This window comes from Melospiza melodia, chromosome 1 (assembly GCF_035770615.1).
Source record: "Melospiza melodia melodia isolate bMelMel2 chromosome 1, bMelMel2.pri, whole genome shotgun sequence".
In the NCBI taxonomy this organism is placed as follows: domain Eukaryota; kingdom Metazoa; phylum Chordata; class Aves; order Passeriformes; family Passerellidae; genus Melospiza; species Melospiza melodia.
In genome coordinates, this window is record NC_086194.1 from 104,364,270 (window position 1) to 104,388,455 (window position 24,186).

Consider the following 24,186-nt stretch of genomic DNA (forward strand, 5'->3'; position numbering starts at 1 on the left):
AATAAATAGAGAACAAACTAAATTTACCAGGTGGGAGGGGGCAAATACAAATGAAAAACAAACTGTATTTACCATACAGGGTTATTTGACTTTTTTCCAAAGCATTCAGTTTTACTTATATGTGTTTAAAAACAAAAAGAAAAAAAAAGAAGACAAAAGAACAAGAAGAAAAAAAGAAAATGAGAACTGATTGGCATGAGACTTTATGCTTGTAATTGTTTTTGTTCAAGATAATATTTTAAAACATGTTTAAATGGCAGAGAATTTTGGTATCTAAAACTTGCTCCATAGTCACTCGAATATGATTTTGCAGTCTTACCCCATATTGATATTCCTTGGGGGTATTCTTAACTTCCTTGGAAACTGATTCCTTAAAAAATTGGCTTAGCAAGATAATACATATTCATATTGTTGTGCCTCCTCAGCTGAAAAAGGCCAAGTTACTGTCTTTCCCAGTTTCCCTAAAATGTTGGCAGCTGCAACAGTAATGGCTTTCAGTTTTCACTTTTAGTGTTCAGCCTGGAACACGACAGCCCCGTCACTGAGCCCACTCACAGCAGACACCTGGGCGTGCAGCTCTTGCTTCAGAGGCAGCTCTTGGGCACTGCTGTCTCAGGAGCTGGGGGGCCCAGCTGTAGGAGGCATCTGGTAAAGGTCTGGGCATAGTGTAGGTGACTATATCACTGGCTTTTTCTGAAAAACATGAATACTGTTTTCTTTCCCTCTCTCTTTTGTTATTTTACTGCCTCCTTCCTAATAGTTTTTGAAAAGTTTTGTCAAAAATTGGAACCCAGAACTTTCAATGTCATCTGAGAAATAAAAATCAAACACATTTTCTGTCTGAAAGAGCAACAGTATAATAATCTTTCATGCCAACAGAAGATTACCAGTTATGTTTATTATAGGGAAGTCATTTCTAGTTAGCCCTGTGGAGACGTTTCACTTGCTCCTGAGGTAACAAATTTGAAATTGTAACTGGATAAACTTACACATCACTGCTTTGTTGCAGGTTGAACCAATTTGTAAATGAAATAAAATCTGTCTTATGCAGTTCCTGGAGCATTTGTGGCCTTAGCAGAAAAAGTAGTGGAGTTTAGTTGTTTATTCACTTTGGATCTGCCTGGAGCAATGGGAGGCACCATGATTTGAATCCAGCTCCTCTGCCTGCTGCAGAAACCCTTCCCTGCTTGCATGAGCTCTTATGGGGAGGAGCACTGACCTCCTCTTCCTCTGCAGCAGCACAGGCTACCCTGGATACCCCCACCTAACTGTTGTGGTATTCTTTACAACTGTGTGAATTTGAGCTTCACACCTGCTACTTCTTACTAGAGCATTGCTTGTTTTTCTTTTGACATGAAGAGTAGAAGCAGGGGAGATGCTGCCTTGAGTCAAGGATTGGATTGGTAGAGCAAACACTTTGCATTCCTTGTGGCCGGCCTCTCCCCTTCAGAGAGAAATCTTACAAGAACCTTTGCCATTGTGAATGCTTGTATATATGTAAATATATACACAATAGATGTATATCTATAAATGTAAATATATACATAATAGATGTATATCTATAATTTGTAGTTCTCAAAGTTTTTGTAGTTGAAACACTGTAGTATTTTGCTGTGCCTTTTAGCTTTTCTAGCATATCATGCAATAGTACTATTCTTCAATGAGAGAGGGTTTTCTTGAAAAAGAAAGTTACCTTTGATAAGAGGGAGACCTACACAAACTGATTAGATTGTGCTTTGAACTCTCCTGCCATTTCTGTCACTGAGCATCTGGTACTTTCTGTGAGTAAAGGCTGTGACTTGTATTGGGTTGTTAGCTGGAGTTATGGCCAAAGAAAGAACTTCCTAATTTACTTTCATTTATGGTAAGAGATATTTGGGGACTCACCTTCTGGAAATGAGAGTTTGTCAGATTAGGTTCCACAGATACTGCCTCTTCATAAGCTCTTACTAGACCTCAAAAGTAGAGGATCTGAAGGTACAGGGATGTTATCTACTTCTTTCTCATAGGTTGGTGAATACAGAAAGGAATTTTCCCCTTGTATATTCTCCTTGGTTTCTACATGCTTCTGGGATGCTTCCTAGCATGATGAGGGAGCTCTGCTATATGTTGGGAAACAATTAAACAATTGCAGTTTCAGAAGTGTAAGATTGTCCTGACAACTGTAAAACACTTATTTATTTCTCCTGTTTTATGAGTATTGCTCGTCAGGTATATCTGGCTCTGTGGGCCTATGGAATTAGGGGGCTTCAGGAGCACACTTGGTTGGGTTTTTTAAAAATATAAGTTAAAAAATAAACTTGGTTTGGTGGATTTCTTCAGGTCTTTTTGTTTTGCTTTTCAACCCAGAAATAAAGAAGGTCTCTAGAAACAGTTGCCCCAGCTCAAATGTGGTGTTTTGCAGCCATGTGCTCTATGCAGCTGCAGCTGACTCAGGTGTGGCAGCGACCAGCCAGGCCAGGAGAGTATAAAACTAATGCGAGTGAGCCAAACCCTGCATGCACACAGGCATTCCCACCTCGGGGAATCCAGGCATGGCTGACTCCTAGAGGAACTGAAATACTGTGTGACTAGCACAGAGTTCACACTTTTTATTTTTCTCCTGAAAGTGATATTTCATGAGACAAGCAGTTGCAGTTCTGAAATGAGGAGAGAGCTGACATACATTTAACCAAATGGTATCCGGCACCCATACAAGAGAGTCAGAAAACACAGATAATATCTCACTTAACAAGCAGTATTTTTCCTGCCTTTTTTTCTTTTTTTTTTCTCTTTTTTTTTTTTTTTTTCAGTTTTAGGGTCTAACAGTTAAGGAAGGTGAAAAAACGGTACAAATGTTTCCACATCTAACATTAAGAGATCTCCTAGAACAAATCAGGCTGTGCTGCACTCTGCAAAAGCAGGAAGAAGAAACCCTCAATATTAAATAGACACACACACACAACATTAGTTTTTCAAAGGAGAGGGAATGAGATTTCTATAATATATCCTGCCCTGGCTTTCTTTTCAACAATTGTAGCACCAGCAGCACCATTCTGGCATGAACTGAATCACTCTCAGATCTGGATGCACATGCTAAAGGAACATGTAAAGGCTAAGGACTTTGACAGAAATAAAAGATACTAAAACCTTATTGAACTTTATTGCAGTTTTTTCCCCTCCCTCTCTTTCCTTATGGCTTCAGGTATATTTTTAGGGCAGAGATGAGGAAACTCAAATAGAGAGAAGTTGAGGGTGTTGCCAAGCACCACTGATAGGTTAGGCTCTTTGACTATTTTTATACAGAAATGGCAGTGTAGAAAATCTAAGACCATCTTACAGAGATGCAGATTGGAATAAAGGAATATTTGATACAATGGTGCAGTGGTAATTCTTTCATTTGATACAGCCTGCAGTGGTAATTCTTTCTATTTTTGAGTTAACCAAGAGCAACGCAAATCAGTGGCAGTACCAGAAACAGAACTTCAATTCCACAGCTAAGGTGGCTTTTTATAATAATTAATTTAGAAACCCAAAACTCACCCCTTAGACCTCAAGATTAGATTATTTTTTTTATACTTTACTTCTTAAGCTACTTTGCTCTGTTATGTGACTTTTGAATAATTTTCCCCAGTACTGGCCTCTAGGTATTGGGATGGGGTTTAGCTCCTTTTTCTTTGACCAGTTGTTGTTCTGGGCTCATCTGTTTGAAATTAAAATGGAAAGCATTCCCACCTTCCCCCACTACCCTTCCATTTCTAAATTCAGTGGAAAAAGAATGTTGTTGAGATCGTGTATGTGTAAGATTGCCATGCAGTAATGAGCTTACCATGGTGTAATGATTCGGATGTAGTTAAGGCATGAAATACAAATACGATGCTCTAGAATCCAAGAGACAGAGCTCAATAAATGGATCTATTTAAAATCCACTATTTTTGTCCTGTCTTTTTGCATGTAGGGATTTCTCAATCATGAGTAACAAGAAGAAATCAAATTATATTAAATGAGTCATTAAAGACAAGTTTATAAGTTTTCTTAACTGCAGTCTTCTGCAAAGAGGGAAACAGACCCGATCTCCAGCTTCTACCCCACCAAGTCCAAGAGGCGAGCCTGATTCATACCACCTGGGCAAACTGCTATTAATTTAACAAGTAGAAGACTGATACCCATTTAGTGAACCAAAGAGCTCCCCACTGCAAATGTATTCTTCTGCTAACAGGTTTCCATTCCAAAAGGACTGCTCTGACTTCAAATCCTGCCTAGACTACATTGTAGGATGCCTAATAACACGCTTATAAAGATATTATTTTGTTACCTGTTTTCCCATAGTTTTGGTATTATGAGTTTATATTGGTTTGTAATCATACATAGTTTTCAGCTTTTTAGGATAATTGTTCTTCTCAGTCTAGACTCAGTCAAAGCATCAACATCCATTGTTGTAACTGGGAGTGCTGTTTCATCCTTGGAAGATGCAGGTAGCTTTGGATTACTGTTACTTTTTAACAAATTTTGTTAATTTATGTGTAATGTAAAGAAAGCTGCCAGGCTGTTGCTTGCCCTCCAATTAAACCTCTGAGTTTTTTTTGGTTTTCATTTTGTGTGGGGCAAAATATGTTGAACAAACTGAAATATTTCAGCTGTCTCTCCTCACTTATGCATTTTATCTGTAAGAGATGCCTCAACTTGGCAGGTTAGGACTTGCAATGGAAAGTTGCTGTCAGTTCTGTAGGTTCCCTACATCCCAGGAATCTGAAGAAATAATTTAATAAGGAGTTAAATTGTTAATGCTAAAAAAAAAAATTTACTTACTTCCTGCTTTTATTTTCCTTTGCTGTAAAATTCATGCTCCCTCTTCTCCATTTATGCAATCTGCCTTTGCTCTTTCACTGATATCCAGTGGGTGTGATTTTGCCCATTTAAGAATATGCCACAGAAGCTGGGTATGAGAGGGACCTTATTAAATCATCTAGTTAATCCTCTTGCCAGTGCAGAACTGTTTCTTCAACACCCTGGAGTCCTCTGGCTGCAGTTTGGGATAGTTCACCTGATGCAGCTCTCAAAACTCCTGCTCAGCAATTATTCCTCAGTTTCATAGGTGTGTCATTAAGAAATGCAGTCACATACTCATTTAATTCATTTAAACAAGTCTGTGCCAACAACTCAAAACAGCTAATTTGGAAGATGATTTAAAACTACCTATCATTTCTCCCCATCATGATCAATATAGATGGGAAAACACAATGCTTTGATCCATCCAGGAGGCAGGGAGGAAACCAATCACTTCATTCAGATCAAGTCCGTAACTGGCACCACTGAGCTGCTGTCACTAAAGTAAGGTATATTTGGTTTAGTTTTTCCATTTCTGGTAAGTGTTTAAGGTTTAATTGATGTTTGTGTTTTAATGAGGGAATCCTCATTAGGAAAAAACCCACAAATTTGTTAAGGCTGTGTGCCATAAAATTACTGCCCTTACTGGTGTGCCAATTGCCACAGGATGTCAAACAGATTTCATCAATGTAATTTGGTAACATCTCCATTTTCGAGACAAGGGTCTTATGTGAACATTACTGCATTTGAATTCTGCTCTGGGCCTGTTCTATTCCTTGCTATTAATGCAAAGGCCAGTCTTTTAGTAATAGTCAATGAAATTAATCACTTCCTTCAATTCCTTCAATAGATGTTTCCAAGGCATGCTTTTGTTAGGGATATATGCAGTCATTTTGAAAGTTCTGCAAGACAGTGATAGTGCTATGGGCAGGAGATGTATGCTGTTACTGAGGGATGAATCAAGAAACCTCACAATTTCTGGAAGCACAATACTTAGCAAAAGAGTTCTTTTTTCTTACTGTATTGTGTTTGGCACTAAAACAGTTCCACAATATCTACAGTGTTTTAAAGCACCAACCTGTTTGCCTCTGCAAAGCCTTGTGTACTCAAGATGTTTGGGTTTGTTTACTATTTGCAAATAGAAAACAATAAAATCCTTGAAGTCTGCTAATTGTACATGTTTAAGAAGTCCTGATAGTTACAGGCATTTCACTACTTCTACGAGGACCAGCCAGAACTTGATCTGGGGGTATTAGTGAAGCTTGCTGGCATTGTAACTGAATTTTCAGTTGAAGATAAAACTTTATTTGAGGTAGTTCATTTGGAGCCCCAGAATACCTGTGGGTTAGAATTCCCTATGTCTTTGAAGCAAATCCAGATGTGTTCTCAAGAAGTTGTGGAAGAAAGAAGATTTTTTACCAAGGATGTCCATTTGATAACCTTTATAATCTGTCAGTCTGTGTTGGCTAAATTGGACCTTCTGAGCGTAGCAGCTGGAAAACATACATATCTCACAAATATCCAGAATGGTAAGACTAATAACTGTGCATCCATACTCAGTAAATTTGTCACAGACATTGATATGCATTCTTTTAAAAAATATTATTCCCCTGTATTCCTAAGACGTTTTCTTTGTGGGAGTGGGGTTGGGTCCTAAGAATATCATGTTTTAGTAGTGTTTAGGGGTTTTGTAAATTTTTTTTGGTTTGTGGTTCCTCTTATGGTATTATTTGAAAATGAGGCTGCTCCGACAATGATAATCTAACTGATGCTTTCCTCACTATTAGGAAAGGAAAGTCCTCCAACTAGTGATGTCCCTGATGATCCAGATGAACCTATGCCTATACCAGAGGACCTTTCAACTAGTACTGGAGGTCAGCAGAGTTCTAAGAATGACAGAATCTTGGGTAAGATAACAAATACAATCTAATAAGAAATACTAGTAGATGATATAACAAAAATGTTAAATTACTTTTTCACAAACTGGTAAACAAGCAGGTCCTGTGCCTTTCCATCTTCTTCGAGTGCATAGTGTTTTTTATGCAACTTTTTTTTTGGGAAGGGCATCTTCATCTGCAGAGAACTTATAAAGATCCTACTTTTTATTTTCTTACCATGACTGTTGCTTGATATTCTCCTCAGGAAAGAGAGTTTTCATTCTATGTAGGAAATGGAATGAAATATGTGGGTCCAGGTCAAAATTATATGAAGTCAGATTTCATAAAAATTCAATAAATGCTCAAGTATTTTTATTGTTATTTTGTTATTAATTTGAATGCTGTCTTGAATGTTACTGTGTTATCTTCTATTCAGATTTCTTCAGAAATACAAATTAGAACACACATAGTATTTATATATTTGAGATTCCAATATTTGATCTTCATTTATCTCTGATTTTGGGAACTTTGGGAAACACTTATCTTTTAGATAAAAATCCACAATCGATGAAGTCTGTTGGGTTGGAATTTTTGTCCAGAGATGATTGTGCAAAATGCTGATTATTCTTAGGGATCCCAGACTCACACCAAGGACTAGCAATGCTGATGACTACTGTATGCACCAGCTCCCACGTGGTGCACTAAAAAGACTAAATATTACTTGAGCATCATGCCTGTTAACTAATAGGGAAAAAAAAGGAAAAGAGGGAAAAAAAGCACAGTGACTCCCAGAATGCTGTGAGAAATGTCCTATGTGATAAAAATAGTTCTGTAAAGGGATGACTATCAAAGTACAAGTGTTTACCCACGAATAAAAGTATTGTTCATTATTCTTACATTCTAACATTATTGTAAGAGTAAGGGTCAGGGTGGACGATTTACAGAAAGATTGCAAGTGCCTTTAAATATTAATTGTCTAGGGAAATCCAGTAGAGGATACTAGGTGGAAAGGGAGGCACAGAGGGCAAAATAATTAATTCAGCATAATACACAAGGATGGTGTCAGCATTAGGAATAGAACCTACTCACAAACTCCAGCACAAGCTAGTAGGGAGTGTATCATCTCATGCATCTTCAGTCTATTTATTATTTGATCCCCTCTTATCAAAAATGTGAGCAAAAATTTCAGCTCCTAGATGCATATTGACATACTTTATGAAAAAAATAATATTTAAAAATGCTTTTTAACAATTGGATCACTTATTAAATGATTTATTTTTAAGTCCAAGGATCTTTGGACAAAATCTTTCATTAACTGCTTGTCTATCGACTCAGCAAAACGAGTTGTGTCACCTTTCTACCACAGTAACTAAGCCTACTAAATATTTAAGCCCTGAGTCAAAAATTAAAGTTTTAAATTCTTTGTTCAAACCCAAACACGATTTTTCATTGTGTTGAATTTTCTTTGATATACTTACAAATATCATGAAGATGCAGCAAAGTTGAACTTCATATTTGCTGACGATGACTCTGTCAACAGTTCAGTCATATATCAACACGTACACATATTCTAAATAAGTTCCATCTGTTATTCTCATTACTCAGCAATAAATAAGATTTACCATGCTCTGACATTAACAATTTTTCTCCAGCCACTTTACCCATAGGTCTTTTGTTTATAAGGGCCATATCTTGTAGTGAGACATTTACCATAGCCAACAGAAACAAAGACGATTCACAATACTCTGCCTTATGGATGATCTGTAGGTATCAATTCCAATGCTTGCAATATTTGTTTTTTCTGTAAAGCTGCATGCACTTTTACCTCTTCTATTGCTCCTTTTTACTAACTTTAAGCTAGCTCTCAGAAAACAGTATACTAAAAAAATTAATTCTTCCTTTTTACAAAGAGGATCTGAATATATGCCCCAGGCATATCAGGAGCCATATGATTACTGTTCACATTCTGGATCTTCAATTTAGGAATAAAATAATACCTTAGGAGTGGTGTTTGGCCTACATGATCCTATAGGTGTATTAGGGGTGAAGAGGGCTATCTTCCTATGTAGGCGGTGGCCTGGAAGCGTAGACAGGCTTCGTGTTTAGTACAACACTGTCATTGCCATGTCCCTAGATCTGTTCTTCACTGTTAGTCATCACCAAACTTAGGTAGACAAGAATGATCTGAAAAATTAGTTTGAAGATTGACAGATAGACAGGAGAGCATTGTAAAGACCCAGATGTTATCTGTGTGTATTTGGCAGGTGGGAGCTAGACTGTGGCCTGTGGTAACCAACAGGCCCTGCATGAACAGATATGGCCAGCCAAGAATTTCTCCCTGTATGACTTTCCTAATGTCCCATCTGTTTCTTTCATCAAAAGGGAATCCCCTAGCATTTGGATTTATTTCAACATAGGGTTTACAATGCATTCCACTTAACCTGTAACACCCTGAGAGATCAGCTGTCCATGCAGCATACACCAAGGAATTTGAGTCAGACATTTAATGAAGTCTCTACATTCTGGAGGATATTTTTGTATATGTAGGGCTATAGAGGTAACAATGGGAATTGCAAGTTTTTTAAATGAAAAGAATAAATATTTACCTCATCCTACTGAAATTAGGTGAGAAGTCTTTTTTTAGTTTTAATCAGTCTGTGAGATAGAAATGTTGAATTGACAACTCGCATACTCAGATTTGTAGTAACATTTAATGAAAAAATGTTTCATTATTTGACTCCTGGAGTCAAAAGTTTAATTACCTTTTTCATCAATTTAGCATTTCAAAGGTCAAAAATTACAGGAAATAAGCTATTTTTAGAAAAAAAAGATAGGCTCTACTCTTCCATGTGTTTTTAAAAATCTCTTTTTGTGCTTCTTCCAAACATGTACTGAGACTTTAATGTGGTGCTACAGAGCTGATAGAAACATTGGAGATATTTCTCCTGCTCTGAGAAGGAAGGTGTTGAAGGCCTCTACTTGCCAGATTTTATTGGTTGCCTTTAGTTTTTGAATTATCATTTAAAATTACTATAGAGGGTGCAAATTTCATAAAGGAGGTACCAGGGGATCATGAAATGTATGTTTTGACTTGTGTCCCCAGGCAGGGGGGATGCCCAAAACATGGGTTTCTTCTGACCAATGATCAACAGGTCTGAAAGGATAATTTATGGAAGTAAAGTCATCAACAGTTTCTAGTAATAACCCCAAGTAGCACAGCAAAGCAGAAACATATTGGAAGAGATGTTCTGGTCAACATCAAGACTCTTCATTTCCTTGATGAGCTTACTATCATTTTAATGTTGCAACCCCCAGAAAGCCACTATGTGTTGAGCAGCTTCCTTCTGCATGCTTAATTTCTGCTGCTCTCTCCACTAGATCTTCTTCCTTCCTTGTCCTGTTCTCCACCCCAAATTTACTTCTCAGGCTGATCTGACACCTATAACATTTTATTATTTTAATCTTGTTCTTTTCACCCATGTGCTCTACAGATAGTTTCTCTAGAAGACACAGTGAACATTTTCAGCAAAGTGTGAGATTTTCACAGCTCTTTAGGGCTCTGGAGACTCTCTTTTATCATCTCTCCTAAATATCCTTTTGAAATCTTGGTCTGAGTTATTTAGAAATCCACTGGAAGTCCATTCCATTAAGAATTAGTGGCTTTGCAGCCTATTTTGAACAGCCCTATTTCTCATGGTACCCTATTGGAAATATCATTTGATAATTCTCAGTCTCTGCAAGGTTCAGGTTAAACGTTGTGTGCACCTTTTGTGGACGATGAGTACTGAACATCCTGTGTGTGGTAAACAGTTGCAATTTAGGGCTGTTTGTGCTCTGAGACTGTATCCTAATACATGTGTGGGAAGTTAATGACTCAGTGATCTGTAGATCAAATCCTACTTCATGGAGAAAGAGCCCTTTGCTGCAGTGGTGGCATTTGTCTGGAAAGGTAGGCCGTGCCTTCTTTATCCATAACTGCTCATTCCATAGGTGGCCATCACTGGATAAAAAAAAAAAAACCTCTTTTAACTTCTCACAGTGTTAGTGGCTTCAGAAGGAGGCTGTGGGCTCACCATTTCTGCACGGATAGCTGTCTGGTGCTGCAGATGACCATAGGCTTCTAAGATAGAAGTCAAATGTTACCACTGCAGTCACAGATTACAGTCTGGGCTTGGAACAAATAATGTATAGAGATCTTCTTTTTCAGAGGTGGGGAGAATTCATCTCACAAAATTGGGTTGAAACTGTCAAACAATTGACAGAGTATACCCAAAGTAACCAGTCAGGGTGATCATAGACATCAGTAGAAAACAGACAAGATTCATATGAAATTATAAAGTCTATTTGTTTAAAATAAATAGGTATGAGAAGCAACATTAAAAGGAAGATTTTTTTGGACATTTTTCTCCCCCAGTGGGTAATACCAAATGATGATGTTCTGTCCCTCTCACAACTCAGTTGTTGAAGGAGAAGCCTGTGTACCTGCAGGCTTTGGTGTCTGGCATCACTGGGACCCTGGCATTGCCTTCACACCCTGGGGTCCTCCCTCTCAGCCATGGGCATTCAGAGGTTGTAACCTGCATGAGGAGCTACTTACTGATGCAGGCTAGTGTCCCCTCTCTGAGAAGCTTTGCTACTTTATTTCCTTAAAAGGAGCTCCACCATTTGAGATCACAGGCACAAGAATTGCTGAGGGGCCACCACAGGCAACCACAACCATTGCCATTACATAAATCTACTGCAACTCACACACAGCTGGGTGGAGACAGAGTAGAAGTGTGGAAAGGCAGCAGACAGAGGGGAAAAGCGAGGAAAGACAAAAGGGGAAGTGCCCCACCCCAGCTTGCAAAATCGGCCCTGTGGTTCAGACAGGTCCAGTGCACTGGTGCCCTGGTAATTCTGCAGGGCAGGAAAAGGAGCTGAAGAAAAAGGCTGCTGGAGCTATTTGCACACTCCTCCTTGTGGGTGTTCAGTGGCTATGAAGGCAGTGTCTTGTGTATGAGTAATAAAGTGTGGCATGTGTATGCCTGGACATTCAGGGAACCAAATTCCAAGAGCTGGAATAACCTGGAGGACTGTGTAATATGTTTTATTTGCTCAGGTTTCAGATGGACATCTCTACTACTCAAAGGTCTGGAAGTGTGTAGAAACTGACAAGCCTTTGTAAATAATCAGTGATAATTGTTGTCTCACCCGATGTAGCCCCCATGAGAGCAGAGAGAAAATTTGTTTTGAGATGGTTTGGGGAGCTTTGAAAATTATCTTTAACCCTCCACAATGAGACAAGGCTTGAAAGTCCAACTGAGGAGGCTTCTGAAGGAATTGAAAAACTTGAAGCTGAAATATTTTAGGAACTTTTAAAAATAGGGAAGTCAGGAATCTCCCCTCTTGTTTGGTCTGAAGCCCCTATTTCTAACCCCAAAGTAACAGTCCCCAGTATGGACTGGTATTGTATGTTCTGAGAGCCTGCCAGTATGATGTATATTTTTTTAAGAAGAATGCAGGAGATATTTTTGTCGGGATTATTTTAGCTTTGCCTGCTAAACTCTTATAGGGATTTGTATAGAAGAGGATGGTTTAGTTGGAGAAGGCATGTGACAAATTTCATGAATGCCCTTAAATGTGCTATACAGGATATAAGTTATATTCCAGCCTTCAAAGGAATATTTTGCATGAGCATAGTGTGAAACAGAAGGTGCAGAAGACACTGGTATATGGGGCCATTGGGAATTTCCTGTTGTGCCAAGAGACAACCTCTGATCTATGTAATGACTTGGAAAAATGTGCACAAAGGCAAATGGAAAAATGTCCTATTACTAAAGGTGAATTCCTCTATCAAATTTAAAAATGCTTGCTGCAAGTAATGGAGGGTGAACATTTTCAGAATAAACTTGCAAGAAATTTGTGGAAGTAAGGGTGACCCAGCCTGGAAAACAGAGCTGCTGCAGCCCCAGTGTAGGCTGTGCTGCATTATCAGCTCAGTTCTCTCAACCTGTCCATGCAAAGCCAGATCAGGCATGTAAAAATCTGCCCTCTTGATGAAACCATAGCACATGACAAAATCAAAGCCTTGAGAACAGAACTGATCCTAAAAAGAGTTGTATTTTTACAATGATTTTTATTTAGTTTTGTGAGGATTTCTTTTACTCAGAAACATGACAGCAGCATGATTTGTGTTGCCACTGTGTGGCAACATGATATTGCAGGAGGTCCTGAAGTTATGTTTTTTTTTCTCCTGTTTCTCCAGAGCTGTGTAGCTTGTGGAGCTGCAGCCTATTTCATGAGCACCTGCTGGGTAAAGCTGTGTTTTCAGAAGATAACATCAGCACAAAAGTCAGGAAAAACCTGGGAGCTGTGCAAGTTTTGTTTGTTCAGTGTTAGAGAGTGGCACACATTGCTTGAATAGGAGAGATGCAGTGTGTTTAGCTGTGTGGCTTTAGGTACAGAGATTGAGTCCGCTGATCTAAACTGCAGTGAGAGGAAGTTCTCTTTATCTGAGCAGAAGAGATGTGCCTCAGAGATAAGCCCCCTTCTAGCTCAGGAGTTAAATTTATCTAGCAGGATCTCAGCAGTGGCTGCAGCTCAACTCAGAAACACCATGCTCTGGCTGGAAGGTGGGCATATTTTAAGCTGGGGAGGACATCTGTAACTGCAGTTTTCAAAAATTCAGGTGATTTTTAAGGGAATAATTCTTCATCAAAAGGTTGGATTCATCTCCTGACACCAGCCACCCCTCTGTTCTGTGTTAATTCTTGCTTAGTCTTTGTTGTAGGCTTGCTTTTTACCTTGAGCAAGTTTTCTCTCACCCTGAGTGCTCTTGACTGTAGCCTTACCAAAAACTTAACTGCTGTACTGAGGCACAGTGCAGGAACTACTTGCCCCTACAGAGGTGATGTTTCAGAACCAGCTGCTCTTTTGGTCTTGTTCAGCCACTCCTCACATTTCTGTAATTTCAGCTCCTGCTCTGGTGGCTCCCTGGGAAGAGATGGTTTCTGGCTGCAGAGGACCTGCAGCTATGCTTTCCCCTCAGATGAACTTCCTGGGCTCTGTCCCGTAGTAAAATATGCAAACACAGTGTCACTCTGGCTCAATCCCCCACATCTGAGATTTGCAAGGAAGGATGTGCAGTGCGGCCATGCCTCCACAGTTTTCTCCAATGTAGAAAAAGCCCTTTATGATAAAGAGAGGGGATGGAAGAGCTCCTTTTTGGAGCTATAGTCCTAAAGCCAGGAGTGAACACCAATCATTGCAGCAGGGCACAGGTTTGTTCCCAAACCTTTTCCTTTGAGTTCGCTATGTGAGGTTTCTTGAAGCCTCAGACAGCCTCTCAGGAAACAGCTTTGCCTGGCAGGCAGTAGAGAGGTGTGACATAGGCACCAGTGCAGGCTTACCCTCAGCATATCATTTATGGTGGTGATGTGGGACCACAGGAAGCTGTTAACTTGTGAAGGTGGATCCGCTAGTGTCCCGGGATTTTGGCTTCCAGACACAGCTTATTGGAAACTGTCATGCCTCATCCAGCTCACTCCCTGAACAAGTGAGCAGAACAGCAGCCCCAAAGCAGGCTAGACCTCAGCCTGCAGTGCAAGACATCCTGCTGCTCCCTCCCTCTCTTGTCTCCTTCTTCAACCATAGATTCTGTGTGGATTCTGTGTTAAAAAGGTGCACATGCAGGAACACAATTCCTACTAAAGTAACCCTGGTGTGTGCTTATTTTTTTTTTTTTTACACATCTTGAAGTTAGGAATAATGCCCAGTTCTTGTATTGCAGTTTAGGGTCATGTTTCTCAGAAGCATTTAGGTGTCTAAGTTGCCTGCATAAAAAGAGATCCCAAGAAGGTATTTAATCTATTGTTTCACCATTAGCCATAGTGACATCACAGGCACCCAACAGGATTTTTGGGAGTGAGTAACTCATACTCCATTGATGAAAATGAGATTACAATCCTAACATGGCAAAATCCATACCTAAAAACTGAATTAAGAACCTGATTGAAGAATTGGAGGGAAAAAAAATGGCAGAGCAAGCACAGAATTATTCTCAAATTCCAGCCAAAACAAGCCTGATCTAAAAAGAAAAGTTTAGGCACATATTTTCCTCTTTATTTTTCACATTCCATTTCTCTTGTTTCTCTTCCCTCAAAGATAGTCCAAAATTATCTAGCTTGAGAAGTGCAATAAATGTAGCAAAAATGGAGAAATATGACAGCATGAATTAACTTCCACTCCTCCCAGCCACATATCAGAGTTTAAAGACAAAAAAAAAAAGGAGGGAAAAAAAAAGGAGAAGAAACTGAAGGGTAAGGAGAACTTTCACATGAACTTTTTTTTTACCCTGGAAATGTTACTTCTGAGGAAGTGGCTCTTACCAGAGTTTTCAGTAACGTCTAGATTATTTCATGGAATGATATGAGAAACTCACTTCACTTGTTCCCTGACACATCCTTAAAAAAAAAAAATAATAACTGAGATCTTTAGAATAAATTGCTAATTCCTTCATATAACAGAGTATCTGCACATGATTTTGCCCTCCCTGCTGATTAACAACAGAAATGTTTAATGCAATGAAAAGGTGGGTTTGAACTAAAGTTGGCACAGTTGGCGACACTTTCAGCTTGTGTTGCAATTAGTAGAAGAGGAAATATTCATTCTCCATATTTCATCATTTAGAAGCATCCTGTGTTTGTAAGAAGCTGTGATCAGCCAACATCCCTGTTATGGATTTGAACTTCCCAAATCTTTGGTGGTTTTTGAGTTTTGGGGGTTTTTGTCTAAGCTAAGAGTTTTGTGTTCTGATTTTTCATAGTGGCTTAGGGGTTTTTTGGAGGGAGATCTGTCCCTTCTCATTCACAGTAGTGTGCACCTCAGCATTATATGGGCCAAGTTATGGAACCTGTTTTTCCCTGCTGCGAATATGTGTTGCAATGCTCGGAAGTGGTGGTAGTGGTTGGCGTTGAAGCAGGATGGTTTCATTAGCACCAAAATGGGGACTGTGAACTGAGGAACACTGTTTCTGCACCCCTCATGCTGCATCTGCATTTCAGATACATCTTCCAGTTCTTTCCATAAAAAAATTTATTTTCAGGGGAAAACAACACATGCACCTGTAGAATTTGCTATGACAAGTATGTTTGCCTTATTATGGGGTGCTTGGGTTTTGTGCCCAGGTTTGCAAAGAAAAAACACCAATGAGACTGAGGGAAGTGTCAAATTGTGCATGATCCGTCTATACTCTGACATCTAGCTGGCTGTTATTCACAATTCAGGCTGTAAATGTCTCTGTCTTTCCAAAGCAAAGCACCCCTCCCAGTTTTCTCAGACTGCAGCCACGAGCAAAGAAGTGAGAACATCCCTTCCCCATTCATATGGCCCTTCTTTTCTGAGTCAGGGTTTGTTCTTTTTTGTTCCATTTGTAACTGGCACCTCCTGTGGCTGGATGGTGGAGAGGAGGTGGGGAAGCCTTAATGGCCAGCATGGTCACTGGAGCTTTGTCTGCTGCAGGTGTGGATCTACAACAATTTATCTAGAAGTCAAATGGGAACTAGGCTTTTCTGGGGAGGGATTGAGTTTCCTGCCCATTTGTCCACATAATGGCAAGTAGAAGTAAAAATGAGAAATGATAATTGTGCTAGCAAAAGGCTTCAGTGGCTTTGGAGCCCAACACATGAAATATATGAGGGTGGAATAATGGTAATGAGGCATTACCTTTGTTGTAGTATCACATTTGTTTAATCTTGCCACTACATTGCTAGTAGATCCTAGTAAAATTGGTATCCTGTAATGGGCTTATTGTGGTGTTAAGTGGAATTCTTTTTCTCCTTGCCAAACAGACTAGAGAAGTCTGATACTGTTTATTCTGTAATCACACATTAATGAGTCTGTACATTTGCTGTACAGTATAAGCATTAATAATAAGCTCTTTCCTGTGTTCAAAGAAAGAGACTGATTTATACCATACATGATACAGGCCTTGGTGTTTAGAAGATAATGCAAATATGTTTTTCATTTCTAAAGCTTTTTATAATTCATTTGTTCTCTTTAATACTCCCTTTGAAATTTGAAATGACCATGTATTTTCCAGCCATCAGGACCCATTTATCCTGTATTTTCCCCTTTGCATATTTACATGTAGACACATACACATATGTACATACAAATACCTGTCTGTCAGCACACAAAATTATGTGCCTGCAAAACCAAGTTCCTCTGTGTTTATGTCTCTGTAAAAACAGTACACATATGCAAAAGAACATTTATCTTGAAAGTTGAGCTTTTCCTTCTTCTCTAGACCAAGCAAACATATACTCTGCAACATAAACACATGCCATAAAAATATTTTTTCAAACCTAAAAGAGGAAAAGGTTAGTTCCTGCTAGCTTGTCTGTATCCCTATAAGAAACCTAACTGTAAATTCCATTTGGGAAGTGGGTAACAGCTGAGGAAGATCCGTTTGTACCCACTGTGGCTTTTGTAGTCTGTGTCAAGTGGCTGGGCCAAGGCAGCTGTGAAGGTCATAGTACAAGAAGGACCACCAAGGAGTTCATGAAGATAGAGGGAGATGGAGAAATGAGGGGGAGAAACACCCATGCTCCCAAGTCTTCTTGTCAGCATTCTTTGCCTGAAAAGGCTCTCCTGCCTGCCCCTACTGGTTTAGCAGTCAGGGGTGCATGAGTCCTGAGGATTCTTCCCTGCAGCTCTTAAGTGCTATTCCTCCTTGCATTCAGGTGCTCTATTTACTTAATTCCTTGCAGTATTATAGAAGTAAGGTCTGTAATGAAGAGACAGGGAAACATTCATGAAATGTTTTTCTCCAGAAGATTCTTTTGCAGTCATATACCAAATTGATGACTGCATAGTGAAGCTTTGGGGGGCATATAATACCCACAGCAGAGGGAGAGATGGATGACATATTGACATAATCTAATGGAAAATGCAGATGTAATATCTTGTATCTCTCATTTGAGATACAGTTTTCTACTGAAAGCCTATGTATGCCTAACTTGATAACTTTCTTTGAGATGTTTCAGTAGCTAACTGAGCTGACAAATACAAAAGCACAGTCAAAAGTACCAGTGTAATAAAGGTAGTGATGGACCGCTCTGCTCTTCTGTCCCAGAAAGCAATTTGTATTCAGGGAATCTCCTTATGCACATCTTGGGGAGCTTCAGGTAAGTTCAAGATATAACTCCTCACAAACACCAGGCTAGTTGAGCACAATGCAGTCCCCTGCCTTCCTGTGTGGGAACTCACGTTTTCTCTGCAATGGTGGTTTTTTCACTCCTCTTTTTTGCCCTCAGTGAGACAGAGCACAAATAGTTGCCTACTTCCTGAGAACACAGTGATCCTCACATTTTGGGCTGCGGGTTGTGTTTTTCACGCTCAGGCATAGGATGGGAGTTAATCAGATAGCCATGGGCAGCTCTAGCAAATAGCACATTTGCATCAGCAGAAGCTAGTTTCAGCAGACTTGCCGGGAAGGTTTCTGCAGCATGCCACCATCCTGCCCTACTGACAGGCACTGCACATTCATTTAACAAAACAGATGACAGTAGAAAATGAAACTTTTAACGTTCTCTTCTTAAAACACTTGAGAAGCACCTTACCCTGAAGATGTAAGCCTGTGATTCACACCAGCTTTCCTGGGACTCCATGATGAATTTGAGGTAAAGAAATTTGAAGCTGTGGATGAGCCATACTTCATTTATTCAGGTGGCAAGGAGATTTCTTAGAACCACTCTAATGCAAGTGACAATCCTGATGACTAACAGTTTGCAAGAGTCCAAAGGCCTTCAAGTAGAATATTGGGATTACTGAGATTTGAGTGTTTTATGTGCTCAGAAATAATCAGCCATTAAAATTTTATATTTTTGTGTTGGACAAGTAACTTCAGATTGAAAGTTGACTTTTTCTCTCTTCTAAACGAACAAAGCATCATTCACCAGTCACAGATTTTTTTCATTTTTCCATTTGCCTCACATTTAGTCCTGCCATACTGTCTGGGTGTTAGTATAAAATTTAGGTGCTTTATGAACCCTGGGTTGGGCACTGCTGATGTACTCTCTCTGCCTTGGTAGCAGCAAGGAGCTGCAACTTGGTAGTTCATGGGAAAGAAGGTTTCCTGATATGTTACGGCACATTAGGACACACGTTTGTTTCTACCCTGAGAATCCATCATATTTGGTGAAAACACAATGCAATGTCTTATCCTTTGGAATATTTGAAGAGCACTTTAAACATAAACTGGGCAGATACTTTTTAAAAGATTCTTCCAAGTAAAAGGCACTTATGCTGGCTAGGGCACGCGACTAGGAGCAGAGAGGAAGTTGGACAGAAACTTTGCATGCTAGACATTTTCAAATATTCCATAAAAGCTGAGATAAAAGCTGAGATGGCAGGAAATACCAACAATGATAGTCTGAATAGATCATTAACCCTTACAGGAGACCAAGTTTTGATTGCCCTCTGAATGCCTGGCACCAGTTTTCACAGCACAGATCTTGTTCTGGTTGAATATAATTGTGTGTCCTTTGTCAATTTTAGCTCTTGCTGTTGGTATCAGACTGGCAAAGGGAGTGAATTAAGCTTAGGTTTTTTCTACTGCCATTTTTTTCCAGTTGTTTTGTTGGGACTTTTTTTTTGATTCTCATTTTACTTTGTGGCACAGGGCTACTGGAAAAGAACCTCTGTTACTCTAAACACTGCACAAACATCAACAGAATACCCCAAAGAATTTACAGTCTAATTAAGGCTATATATATATATACACATAATTGATTAATTAAGCTTTACAAGTTCTAGCCAAGGTAAGTGTAAGGTAGGGCAGAATGAAATGTAATCAATTCTGCTGTGCAATCTAAACCATATACAATATTCTGGAGACCAGAGAGCAAATTTGTTTTTCTAACAGATGCAGCAAAACAGTCTTGTGTGTTCTTCTCCAGGGTGCAGTGGGATTGGTGTTGTTCAAAGTACTCAACTTTGTTTTAAACCACATCTCTTCAGCTTGAAAAATAAGATTGAAAAATATAAGGCAGGTAAAAGTAAATAAATTAATGATTTGGTGATTGTACATGAGGGAATAAAATATTGTCAATGAATTATTAGATGACTTGGAGAATCAGGAAATAATTCGTTTCCTGACTTCTAATTAGTCCAGATCTTAGTACAGAGGAGCAATCTACTGTATCACTTGTACTTCTGGAAAAAGAGGAGGGCTGATTCCAAGCTCTGTGCCTGATTTGGAACGGCAGAAATCCTGGGTTGTACCAGTGCAGTGAGTGAAATTTCAACCAGGTGCTGATGTGACAGAAGTGAGTGAGGCTGATCTTGGGAGGCTGGGGAGGTGAAGATAAAGTAGGGACAGAAGCCCAAATTTCAGGATATCAAATCCATACTCTGGTCCAGACTTTTCTTTATGCTGAGATGCTTCTGAAGATCTTTTACATTTGAGAAAAAATACTCTAATAATGTGGTTGTGGAGTGAGTTTTTGCACCTCATAACTGAACATGTAAGAAGCACTATGCAACTGAACTGGAGATGAGGGTTTTCGGTTTTAGGTCATTTCCCACACCAGAGGTACAGGCTGAGGCCCTCTCTTCTCTCCTTTCTCTGACCACTGATTATTTTGCCATGCTGGCCTCAGTGTGGAGGATAATTAAAAACTGCTTTGAATATTAAACAGCTTATGCTTTTTTCTTTCCTTGAGGTAGTTGTCTTTGAGATTTTTACATCTCTCTTGGAACAGAGTGATAGCATGAGAAAAGATCAGTTGAGGAAAAATAAAATGTCTTTCCTGATTCTGCATCAGTCTGAGGAAGACAAAGTTTATTTATTGATCTTGAACAATCCTGGATAAGGAAGAACTGGCTGAGGGCTCCAAGCATTTGCTATCAAGTATTTTATGGTAGAACCAAGGTTTATTAGACTGGACAGTAATTCTACCTCTGTATAATTCTGTAGGATGCATCACAGACTATGAGTAGCATTTTCACAACTACCTAAATTATATAATTTTTTGGAGCTACAACTTCTGCCTGCTTCATGGTCCCTAATCTTCTGTGGAACACATACCAAGAGGATCACCAGTGCATGGCTATATTTCAGCTTTATGAGTTAGGACACTTGAGAGGCATGTACCTGAATAAAGGAATCACTCTAAGCAGCAAAATGGCTTTTGAGTTCCCCGTAAAAAGAAAAAAAGAAAAAAAAAAGAAAAAAAGAGAAAAGGCTTATCCCCATTTAAAAAGAATTGAAAACTGCAGATAGGGAAGTAAGGGCACATGATGGATTAAATGCCTTTCCCATGGCCACACAGGAAGTCTGTCACAAAGCTAGGAATTAAACCTAGATTTTCTCAGTCTGCATCCAGTGCCTTGCCCCCATTTCAGGCTGTAAAATTTTGTTTGTTATCAAATTCTCTGTAAGCTGAAGCAGCAGGACACTGAGTGTGAGAATGAGAAATATTAGAGAATAAATACTATTAATAATTGTGAGAAACTGAGAATAGTTCTGGATCAAGTATTACCCATTTGTATTGCTATTTAATGTTCTCTTTTTCCAAGTTTACATCAGCATAAAAATCCCCTTGTGGTATTGTTCCTTAACCAAACTGCTTGTGCCTTTCCCTATGGCTAGGGTTACAGTGGAGCCCAATGCTTAGCTGTTTCCAACTGTTCTGGTTTAACAGTAAGTAACATTATGACTGGATTGGCAGAAAAGTGATTCTGTTTATGCCTCTTTTGCTTTACATTTCTCATCCAAAATCAAATAGAAAAATTACATCCATTTCCCGTGGAGAACATCCATGTCTATGTTCTCTCTTACTGTGCTCATTTGACATAACAAAACATTCTTTTTCTTGAGCTGCCACATGACTGAATTTTATCCTTGCAAATGCTGAACTACATCAAGAGGGGTTCCATTGAAGTGAAAACCAGACCAGGACCAGTAAAGTCAGAAGGCAGGTCATGCCCCTAAAATCTGAAATAAGCAGAAGCCCATATCTGCAGTAGGCAGGATATGACAAGCTAGGCAAAATCTTCACAATGGTCATAGTTCCTCTCACAGAAATTTACTGGGTATTTCACACCTTGGTCATTGCAAGCCCTACAAGAACAATGCACTGTGTAAACTCTGCCCTTGCAGACTAGAGGTACTGGTGCTGTACCTGTAGGCAACTGGGAGAGCAGTAACAGCTGCAGGATGGGACTTGCAGTGCAGGTCTCCAACAGTGATTCCATCTCAGGGACTGTTGCCATTCACTGGAGAATAGTGCTAACTCCTTCCTATGCAGGTAGGAAGTCCCACGTATCCCAAATTACATTAACTTTAGCTGAAGAAATAAACGCTGTTCAAGTGACCCATAGGATATTCTCTCATTTACAGATAAATGGCAGGAAGAAGAGCTGAACCTGCTGATATTCTCTGTTCAAGAATATTTCAAAGAAAGTGAAACCTTTCTAAAACCTATTTCTTATCACCTCCTGACAGCCTCTTTTGTGGGGAATAGCCCCAAATGGTTTTGACAGTTGTTCTAATAAGGTAGCTTTCATGCAGTGATGAACAAATAAATGTACTACAGTACACCTTTGTGTAACACTCTTGTCTTTATTTACATGCAAGATTTGACCAATATCTTCCTGAGAAACTACAAAATTCAGTTAGCCAGCCGATAAGACAAAAACTGGAGCTTGACTCAAAAATTATGCCTAACTGTTGATGTTGTGATATTCATAGAGGGTCATTTCTCACATTTTTACTTTCTACTTAGCTCTTTATCAGACAAATTCTTGCTGAAAAGTCCCTAAGAAATGGAAGAGTGTAAAAAGCTGGTGTTCCCACTCTGTTCTTAAAGAAGTCCATGTTCTGTTTTGTATCTATTTTGCCTGGAAATGAAGAAGAGAAAATCCTTCATGTGAATCTTAAATGCTTTCTTCTCCAGCCAAGTTTCATTCTGAACAAGTGGGACACATGATCTCAGTGGAAGGACTTCCTAAGTTGTCTGCTCCATCCACTGCCAGCCAGGCGGGATTGCCCAGTTAGGCAATCCCTGCTCTGCTTTAGCCAATTTCCTTCTGTATTCTTCCACTCTGTCCCCCATGGCTAGATGGCTAGCTTCAGGAAAAAAGGCTATTTTCTAATTTTGCCTTTGATATGAAGGTAAGGAAGGGGCCCCTGGTTAGTTCAGATTTGGAGGAGTCCAGATGCACACAGAGAATCACAGTTTGGTGCTCTCTCTTTTTCTCTTTTCTCTCTCTCTCTTTTTTTTTTTTTTTTTTTTTTTTTTTTTTTAAGCCCCTAAGTAAGTATTCCTGGTCTTTGCTTCCCTTTATGTCACTTCTCCATAATTCTTAGCATTTCAGTTGGGCTGCTATCTCTTGGCTGCTTCCTCTTTTCCTGCTTTCCTATATTTCATTATTTGCCCTTCTTCCTCTTCGAGTACTTTTATAACAGAGTGAGGAGGATGTGGAAACTGCAGTGTCACAACTGCAGCTCTTTTGTTTCACCTCCAGGAATGCAAAGAAGCAGATCAGAATGGAGAGGCAGGAGTGGGTAGGTGAGTGAAGGAAGGGAGAGATTTATAAATAGGGAAGAGAAACGACAAAAAGTCAGAAAGTTTCCAGCTTGGTAACTTGAGATAATAGCCTTCCACATAGTTCAAGGTAATCCCAAACTGTACCATCACTGTGTCCTTGAATGCAAGGGAGAGATGCAGGCAGTACCAGTGTAGGGGCCTCTCATAATACTGCTGCAACAGAGGAAATAGAGCCATGATCTAGATAGAGCCACGATCATGTTTTTTAACTTGCCTGTAGAGATGAAAGCTGAGCAGAGATCTAGACCTGTATTGTGCACAGTTCTTAAAACTGTCCTTTCAAAACAACAGACAAGCAAATAATGAAACCTCAAAACAAAAACTATTCTTACACAGAGAATCACAGTTTGGTGCTCTCTCTTTTTTTTTTTTTTTTTGAAAAATCCTCTCTCAAGGATTTTTTCTAGCTGCTTCCTAGGGTGCCCATTAGTTGGAGGCTCTTCTCTTCTCTTCTCTTCTCTTCTCTTCTCTTCTCTTCTCTTCTCTTCTCTTCTCTTCTCTTCTCTTCTCTTCTCTTCTCTTCTCTTCTCTTCTCTTCTCTTCTCTTCTCTTCTCTTCTCTTCTCTTCTCTTCTCTTCTCTTCTCTTCTCTTCTCTCCTCTCCTCTCCTCTCCTCTCCTCTCCTCTCCTCTCCTCTCCTCTCCTCTCCTCTCCTCTCCTCTCCTCTCCTCTCCTCTCCTCTCCTCTCCTCTCCTCTCCTCTCCTCTCCTCTCCTCTCCTCTCCTCTCCTCTCCTCTCCTCTCCTCTCCTCTCCTCTCCTCTCCTCTCCTCTCCTCTCCTCTCCTCTCCTCTCCTCTCCTCTCCTCTCCTCTCCTCTCCTCTCCTCTCCTCTCCTCTCCTCTCCTCTCCTCTCCTCTCCTCTCCTCTCCTCTCCTCTCCTCTCCTCTCCTCTCCTCGAAACCTTTCTAC

At 39.6% G+C, this 24,186-nt stretch overlaps 1 protein-coding gene across 4 annotated transcripts in view; it reads left to right on the plus strand.

Moving 5' to 3' along the window:
• IKZF1 (IKAROS family zinc finger 1) overlaps positions 1–24,186 on the plus strand; it is a 69,137-nt gene that overhangs the window by 12,826 nt on the left and 32,125 nt on the right. For all 4 annotated transcript variants that reach the window (XM_063163241.1, XM_063163232.1, XM_063163251.1 and 1 more), the window contains exon 3: positions 6,594–6,713. In XM_063163241.1, coding sequence (XP_063019311.1) covers positions 6,594–6,713 — 120 coding nt within the window. The remainder of the gene's footprint in view (positions 1–6,593; positions 6,714–24,186) is intronic.